The sequence below is a fragment of the Lemur catta genome, chromosome 2 (assembly GCF_020740605.2).
Source record: "Lemur catta isolate mLemCat1 chromosome 2, mLemCat1.pri, whole genome shotgun sequence".
Taxonomy (NCBI): Eukaryota; Metazoa; Chordata; class Mammalia; order Primates; family Lemuridae; genus Lemur; species Lemur catta.
In genome coordinates, this window is record NC_059129.1 from 116401436 (window position 1) to 116411173 (window position 9738).

Here is a 9738-nt window from a genome sequence, read left to right on the forward strand (position 1 = left end):
TAAAATTTTTTTTATTTTATAAATTTAATAATTTTTACTTTTACAGTTCCGAGTTCGAATGGTTTCTTTAAGTGTTTTAATTGTTACTGTTTTTCTTCATATTCAGCTTATGTTGGTGTATGAAGCAGTGGAGACATTCAAATTGGTTTTGTTTTACTTTTTAGGAAGAGTTAATCAGACTTCCTCATAATATATAAACACTGAGGTAACAATAATAATAGTTATTATTTACTGTAAGATTACCATGGGCCGTCATTTTGGTTAAATGCTTTATATGCAATATCTCAATTACTCTGCATATCAACCCTCAGAGTGATGATGGAGCCTATTTTTCTTAACAGAGGACAGAGCTAATTTTGGATGTTCTAACTTGACCATAGAATCATCTCTCATTTGTAACGTACCCAGTACTTGAGTTTATAACCTACAGCTCTGTGCTTCACATCAGTAGGGCATCTTAGCCTCCTAATATAATAAGTGCTTAAGCAACATATTATTGAGCATGCTGCCTATTATCACTGTGGTTGTCAACTGGAAGTATTTAATCCATTACCACAGAACCTCACATTACTTGACATCAGCCTTTTGCAAATTCCCTTATCCTCCCTTCCCCCAAAATCTTCTGTCATGGAGTCATCACCACAGGATGGGTGGAACCTGGCTCCACTGCCTGCACTGACACAAGAAAGCAGAAAAAGGATGCACTTAAAACAAAAAAGACACCAAAATATTAGAAACAAATGCTTACAAAATGATGTACAAAAAGAAAGCAGAGTAGTAATATTATCTGACAAAATAGTACCTAGTAGAAAAAATCGTCAAGCAAAAAGGATGATAATAACAGAGTAAAAAGATATAACCCTCCTAAACACAGACACAGGCAACAACTCAATCTCAAAAACATATGATGAAACAAAAGAAATAGTGAGGGCTGGGTGCAGTGATCCTCCCACCTCAGCCTCCCTCGCACTCTGGGAAACTGAGGCGGGAGGATCATTTGAGGTCAGGAGTTCGAGACCAGCCTGGGCAAAAGCGAGACCCCCATCTCTACTATAAATAGAAATAATTAGCTGGACTAATTAGCTGGGCTACTCCGGAGGCTGAGGCAAGAGGATCGCTTCAGCCCAGGAGTTTGAGGCTGCAGTGAGCTATGATGATGCCACTGCACTCTAGCTGGGATGACAGAGCGAGACTGTGACTCAAAAAAAGAAAGAAAGAAATAGTGAACTAGATAAATGAACAACTGCTAATGTATTTTTTAACATGAATCCTCTAATAAAATGATGGATTAAGCATATGAAAAATAAGCAGTGAGAGCAAAGATCTGAACAAAACAATTAAAAACTCAAGCTATTTGGTATATATACAAAGATGTTATATCAAAAAATAAAGTATGCTATTTTTGAGCACACATGAAATATTTCCAAAGTAGGACATGCTTCATACCATAAGGTAATGGAAACTGCAATCAATTTCAAAGAAACACTATAATCCAGACTATCACTCTCCAACAAAATACAATAAAATTATTAATTAAAACAAAAGCATAGGTATACTAAATCTTATATGGTCAGTAAATAAATAAAATGAATAGTCATTGGATTTAAAAAAAAATAAATAATCATTAGAATTGAGTAATCCTGAAAATGCTACATGGCAAAATTTATGAGAAACAGTCAAAAAGGTAATTAGAGAAAAATAATAGTTTCAAACATATTTATCAAGAAGCAAAAAATGTTTTGAAAATGACTACTGATTCAACATAGGAATCTAGAAAAGGTGAAAGATCGCAAACAGAAACAAGAAAAAAATGAAGATCAAGTCAGAAATCAATTAAAGAAACCATAGAGAATATTAACAAACCCAAATTCTGGATTTTTTCCACAAAATTCACATTCAGTGGGTATTACAGGAGAGCTCTAACAAATTTTAAAGAAGATTTTAAGACCCATTTTGGGGAAATTACCTCAGAAAATAGAAAACAACAAAATCTATGTGGTTCACTTTAGGAAGGTAGTATTATCTTAACTCTAAAACAGATTAAGTGTATTGCCTCATTTCAAATATGGTCAAATGCAAAAATCCAAAATATAATAACAAATTCCTACATTGTATTTCAAAAATGTATATATAATATGAAAGGATTCTTCACATTTGAAAAATCTCTGAAGGTGATTCATATAAATAGACTAAAGAGAGCAAATCACACTATTATCTTAATCAATGATAAAACAGCATTAAGCTCAATACTTATTTATTATGAAAACACCTAGAAAGAAAAGAATACGTAGGAACTTTCTTAATTTAGTAAAGGTTAAATACCAAAATTTAGAGTATTACATATAATGGAGGAATTTTAGATGATTTTCTTTATGATTAGGAATAAAATGAGTATTTCTACCATTGCTTAATATAATACTAGAGACCCTGGCCTACACTACAAAGGTAAGAAAAAAACAGTTGTAACAAATGGCAGGAAAAAGACCCAAGTCAATGTTTTCTAAGATCAATATCTATTTAGAAAAAACAATGATATAAAAATACAAACTATTAGAATTGATAAAGGAATTCATCAATACTGCTGGTAATATTGAATTACATTTTTCTACTTCAATAATAACCAATGGGAAAACAGAAGAAATATGATATCATTCAACATAGCAGTATGTGTATACATAATATCTGTATATGTGAGTGCATTCTAGGAACTAGCCTAGGATACATAAGATCTTTATAAAGACATTTTTTTAAAAAACTATGATTAATGATCTAGAAGATGTTTTGCTTTCTTTTTCTGTTTCTTAAATGAGAGATAAACTATGCTCATGAATGGGAAGACTTTGCTATTAACAAATTTAAGTCACAATTAAAAACATTTCTACATTAGAAATCTCAGCTCAGAATGGCTTCATTGGAGATTCTACTAAATATTTAAGTAGGAAATAACACAAAATTTACAAAAAATCTTTAGAAAAGTTAAAAAAAAAAAAAAAAAAACCCTACCCAAGAAGTTCTAGAAGTTCAATATAACTTGATACTGAAGCCTGGCTAGGATATTACAAGAAATAAAAATTATAGGCCAATATCATCACCTAAAAGAGATACAAAAATCCCCCCAAAAATTAGTACACCAAATTCCGTGATATATGACACAATTGGTTTTATTCTGTATGTAGAGGTTTGTTTAATGGTCAAAAAATAAATGTACAATAAAAATCATAATCATCATAAAAGTTACAGAAAGAAGATAAAAATTCAGCATACACTCATGATTAAAAACACTGTTAGAAAACTATAAACTTCTTTAACTTAAAACATACATATTTACTTGTGAATAACTGAAAATTTCTCCTTGCGTTTATGAATGAGAAAAGGAGGTCCTGATAGAAAAGGAAGTGATGATGACATTACCCCTATTTGATGTTATAATAGAAGTACTTGCCAGTGCTTTAACAGATAAAAAAGCACAATCATTGGAAAACAGAAATAAAATCCATCAATATTCACAGACAACACAAATGTATACATAACAAATCCAAAATAATCATCAGGGAAATGCAAATCAAAACCACAGTGAGATATCACTTAACTCCAGTGAGAACAGCTTTTATCAAAAAGTCCCAAAACAACAAATGCTGATGTGGATGTGGAGAGAGAGGAACACTCATAAACTGCTGGTGGGACTGCAAGGTAGTACAACCTCTATGGAAAGTAGTTTGGTGATAGCTCAAAGAACTAAAAGTAGAACTACCATTTGATCCAGCAATCCCACTCCTGGGTATCTACCCAAAGGGAAAAAAAGACATTCTATAAAAAAAGACATCTACACTAGAATGTTTATAGCAGTACAACTCAAAATTGCAAAGATATGGAAACAACCCAAGTACCCATCAATACATGAGTGGATTAATAAAATGTGGCATATGTATACATGAAGTACTACTCAGCCATTTAAAAAAAAAGCAACACAGTGAACTAACACCTCTTGTGTTAACCTGGATGGAAATGGAGACCATTCTTCTAAGCGAAGTATCGCAAGAATGGAAAAACAAACACTACATGTACTAACCATTAAATTGGAACTAATCAACACTTACGTGCACATATGGAAATAACATTCATCAGAAATCCAGTAAGTGGAAGCAGGGGAGGAGAGGATGGGTAAATTCACACCTAACAGGTACAATGCACACTATCTGGGTGATGGACACACATATAACTTTGACTTCAACAGTACAAAAGCAATTTGGGTAACCAAAACATTTGCACCCCCATAATATTCTGAAATAAAATATATATAATATACATATAAATTAAAAAAAATAAATGAATCTTAAAAATAAATAACTAAAGATATATACTTAAAATTCAATAAGCACAACAAAGAGAAAATGAAAATTTTAAAAGATGTTTATAATGGCATGAAACAATCAAATAACAGAATAAATCTGAAAAAAAGTACAAGATCTCCACAAAAAATTATAAAATGTTATTGACAGAAATAAAAGAGATTTATATAACTAGAGAGCTACACCAGGTTAATGAATCAGAAGACTTAATTTAAAATGATGCCAATTTTCTCCAAATCAATGTATGGCTAATCAAAATTCCAAGAGGACTTTGGGGAAAGTTGATAAATTAATTCTAAAATGTATATGAAAATTCAAAGCATCAAACTTGAAGGGGAATAATAAATTGGGAGATCTTATTCTACAGTAGTAGTTCTCAAATTTGCTGCATGTTATAACCATTAGCAAGATTTTTAATAACCTGATGGTGATGCTTTACCTCTGACATAATTAAATCCTTATCTCTTGAGGAAGGACCCAGGAATTTGTATTTTAAAAATAATCCAAGTGTTTCTAATGTGCAACCAAGTTTGAGAACCACAGCTCTGCAGCATATTATTATATCTAACATAAATTATACATTAGTTGTTGCAAATCTACGTTAAGTAAGATGGGTGAAATTGATGTAAGGATAGCAATTAGATGGATGGAATAGAAGCTGCAGAAAAAGACCCAAGGAAGTAGGAAAAACACAGTTTTTCAATAAATATCACTGCACCAATTGGCTCTATAGAAGAAAAAAATAAATATTAGCTTCAACTGCAAACCGTATACCAAAAAAATCAATTCCAAGTAGACTGCAAATCTGAAGGTGAGAGTAAACAATAGAATTTCTAAAAGATAATAGAGACTACTTTATTGAACTTAGCATAAAGAAAAATTTCCTTGCCAACACAGAAAAAGGCAAATAATTATCAATTGACTACACTAACACTAAAATTAAAAACTTCCATCCATTAAAAGATACCATTAAGAAAATGAAATGTTAAGCTATAGACTAAGAGAGGACATTTGCAACACAGAAAACTGACAAAGGGTCAGTAATCCAAATATATACAAAAACTTCATCAAATCAATAACAAAACTTCATGTAATAAAATCCAACAGAAAAATGAGCAAGAGATATGACCTATCTCTTCCTAAAAGAGTATCTCCAAAAGAGCAATAAAATATATGAAAAGGTGCTCAATCTCATTACTTATCAGGGAGATAAAAACTAAAACCATGCCCTACCCCAATTTTCTTACCAGAATGACTAAAATTAAGAAGACTGATAATATCAAGTGTTACTAGGCATATGAATTAATTGGAACTCTTGTATACTGCTGTTGGGAATGGAAATAACTATTATATTTAGAAAACTTGTTTTTCATTTCCTACCGAGGCTGAACATATATATACCATATGACATAGCACTGCCACTTATTTTTGTATTGTATTGAATGCATATACATGTGTGTACACATGTACAAGAATGTTCATGGCAACATTACTGGTAACAATTCCAAACTGGAAGTAATCCAAATGTCCATTAGCAGTAGAATGGATAAATAAATTATAGTATATTTATCCAATAGAATATTATACATACTGAGAATGAATGAACTATGTAAAACAGCATAAATTAATTTTATAAATATAATGTTAAACATATATGCCAACCAGAAAAGAATACATAATCTAATTTTCTATTTATATAAAGTTCATAAATGGACAAAAGTGGCAATAATGGTTACCCTTCGGGAAGATGGTAGATAATAGTTGAGAAAAGGCACAAAATGAGACTTCTAGAATATTTTCTATTAATATTCACCAGGGTGGTAGTTACATGAATGTGCTTACTTGTGAAAATTCATCAAGGTATTTGCTTTTCTTCCCTCTTAATTGAAGTATAACATAATATTAAAGTATGAAGAAAATGGTCCGGACATATGAAGGAACAGCCTATGTTCTTTTGTAAGACAACATAAAAATGTCAATTCTTCCCAAGTTAATCTATAAAATCAATACAATGGCATAAAAAATCCCAGTTGGATTTCTTATAGAATCAATTGATTTTTTAAAAAAATTATTTGAAAAGTCACAATGAGATAATCTCATCCCAGTTAAAATGGCTTTTATCAAAAAGATAAAAAAATATCAGACAAAAAATATCAAATATCTAATAACTAAAAATTAGAACTACAATATGACCCAGCAATCACACTGCTGGGTATATATCCAAAATAAAGAAAATCACTATATCAAAGAGATATCTGTACTCCCATGGTGATTGCAGCACTATTCACAATAGCCAAGGTATGGAATCAACCTAAGTGCCCCTCAATGGATGAACGGATAAAGAAAATGTGGTACATATGCACAATGGGATACTATTGAGCCACAAAAAAGAATGAAATCCTGTCATATGCGACAACCTGGATGGAACTGGAGGACATTATGTTAAATGAAATAAGCCAGGCACAGAAAGACAAATAGCACATGTTTTCACTCATACGTGGGAGCTGAAAATATTGATCCTGTGGCGGTGGAGAGTGGAATGATGGTGACCAGGAGCTGGGAAGAGTAATGGGGAAGGGGGATAAAGAGGGATTGGATAATAGGTACAAAAATACAGTTAGATAGAAGGAATAAGATCTAGTATTCGGTAGTACAATAGGACAACTATGGTTAACAATAACTTATTGTATATTTCAAAATTACTAAAGGAGTAGAATCAGAATATTCCTAACACAAAGAAGTGATAAATGTTTGAGGTGAGGGACATCTCAGTTACCCTGATTTGGTCATTACACATTGTGTGCTTGTGTCAAAATATTACATGTACCCCATAAATATGTATAATTATTATGTATCCATAAAAAGTTTTAATAGCCTATGAATAAATAAGTCAACTTAGAAAAAAAAGGAGTAAAAACAGGGGGTTGGTCTATACAATGTCTTCATATTAACATATTCCAAAGCCACAGTTACAAAAATACTGTGATTTTGAAACAAGAAAAAAATAAACTAAAGGAATAGAAGAGATATTTTAGAGACAAACTGAGACATGAGCACATAATATGATTTAAAGGAAGGCAACATAAATTACTGGAAAAAGGATGGCCAGGTTAGCAAATGGTACTTGGAAATCAGGTGTATTATATAGAGAAAACAAAAATTGGATCCCTGTACACCTCATAGCAAGGTGTCCTCTAGTCTAAATAGACTAAAAATTAAGTGTAAAATATAAGATTGTAAAGTTGATATAAAACAATATAGAAAAATATCTTTATAACCTAGACATGAAGAAAGACTTCTTACACAAAACCTCAAAAGCACAAACCATGAGACAAAAAATTATTTGGACATAGTTTAGAAATAGAGACATTTATATTATGGTATACATGGCAAAACATGGTCTGATTCCAAATAATCAATCTGCAAATGAATTAAACAAAACCCTATACTAAACTGATAACAGCCTCTACCAATCCATCACCTGCACGTGCGCGGGCGTGTGTGTGTGTGTGTGTGTGTGTGTGTGTGTGTGTGTGTGTGTGCGTGTGCGCGCACATGTGTATAAACTGGAGCTGACATTTGTCAATCTTTATTTTATTTTGTACAATAATATCTAATGCATTCTTTTATCTATGAATGGGAAAGACTTGCCTACCAACAGTTCTTGAAGTTATTTTCCCTGTAGCTTGTGTGGACCTGACTCTACTACTGCTTCAATTCTACTACTCTTGTGACCAGAAATATACACTTGCCTAGAAAATGACTCCTTCCTTGTCTTGTGTATATTCAGACTAACCATGAAAAGGATTCTAGGGTATATATTGAAGGTTTTAATGTTCTTTTATCTGAATTAACATAGCAAGTTACACCAAATCTTAGTAACTTTTTATTCAACAGTTTTAATTGAACTCTGACTTTTCAACATAGACTTTAAAAATTATTTTGTGACATTCATTACTATACCTTCAAATAAAAATTGTCATTATTTCAGGAATTAGGAATTAGGCCACAACAGAGCAAGAACATTGATATAAGCAATATTCAGAAATGGTTAACAGTTTGGGAAATATTTGAAAGTATTTCTTTCTAAAAACACTGTGCTTTTGATAGTTACTTTTGTTTTAGAAAAACTAAATTTTATGTTTGTTAACATAAATATCAATAACTTTAAACTTGTCATACTTGATCACAATTTCAAAGAATAGGCAGAAATAATGCACTATTCATTTTGAACTACTGAAGACCTACAAAAACTCAAGAAACTTCATTCAATTCCTTATCCCTATCCATCCCAGAGTCCTATCTAATTTCTCCCTTATCCAACACTATTGAATCTTGACCATTCATGGGTCAGTTAACTGCTTGCTTTCTTTTACGATCACCTTTCCTTTAACAGAACTCATATATTCTCTATTAAAATTTCCCCCTTCAATTCCCAAGAGTATACACCCTACAAGTACTTTCTAGCCAGCTTAAGGGGTGGAGAGTGCTTACCTTCAAAGTAGATGCCGGACTGGATTTCTAGAACCCTGGGGAGGGTCCTGAGGTCGAGAGAGTGGATGAATTCTTCCAGAGATAATGCCATTGCTCTGGTTTGGGTTGTGTGCAGACCTAGTACTTACAGAAATGCGTGGCTCCTGGGGGTCTCTAGTCTGCAGTTGTAGTCCCTACTCATTCTTCCTCTCTCGCCAAGCAGGGACAAATGACACTGGGACCAGACTGGGGTGGAGTAGGTCTATGTGGGGAGTGAAGTGAGGAGGGAGGGAGGAGGCAGGAGACAAAAGGTGTTGCAGCTCTTTTTGTTCACATTGTGGCTTTATTTCCTTCTGACAGTGAAGTAGGGCAGGATGGGGGTGGGGTGAGCATGTGTGAACAGACACAGCCAAAAGAATGAGAATGGGTAAGTAGCTTGCTCTGTCCTTGCTAAACTGGGTGAGCACCTACAAAAATGGCAAGACTGTTTGGGATCAGAGTTGCTTGTGGCTCGTCCACCAAAAAAGAACAAGAACAAGGGACTAAAAGTCTAATCTTACAAATGGCACCACTTGAATTCATTATCTCTCCAGTTCATTTCTAAAGTTTGGCTTTGTGCCTTATTTGCATACTCTCAGTGCTTTTATATTAAATTTGGTTATAAAAGTGCTTTGTGTCAGCTCTTTTCAGAAATCTGATACTCTGGAGAGAGTATTGAAACCACTTTTTATTCTTCCACATTAAAAATTTTGCTGAATCTTAAGGAGGGTAGGGTAGAGGTAGAATATGCAAAGTGATACAGTAAATTAATATAGTAAGTTAAAATGAATATTTTAATCTCCACACTACAGTGGAAGGTATCTAAATCAGTCGTTAGGAAACCTGGGTTTTCTGGGTTGAGCTCTGCTTTTAATGT

The 9738-nt window shown here is 32.7% G+C and overlaps 1 protein-coding gene across 2 annotated transcripts in view; it reads right to left on the bottom strand.

Annotated features, from left to right (window-relative positions):
* Positions 1-9181, bottom strand: part of THEMIS (thymocyte selection associated) — a 153287-nt gene extending 144106 nt beyond the window's left edge. Inside the window, exon 1 of one of the 2 annotated variants that reach the window (XM_045544329.1) lies at positions 8844-9181. In XM_045544329.1, coding sequence (XP_045400285.1) covers positions 8844-8934 — 91 coding nt within the window. In that variant the 5' untranslated portion in view covers positions 8935-9181. The remainder of the gene's footprint in view (positions 1-8843) is intronic. The other variant, XM_045544330.1, reaches the window with a different exon arrangement.
* Between the last annotated feature and the right edge of the window lie 557 nt (positions 9182-9738).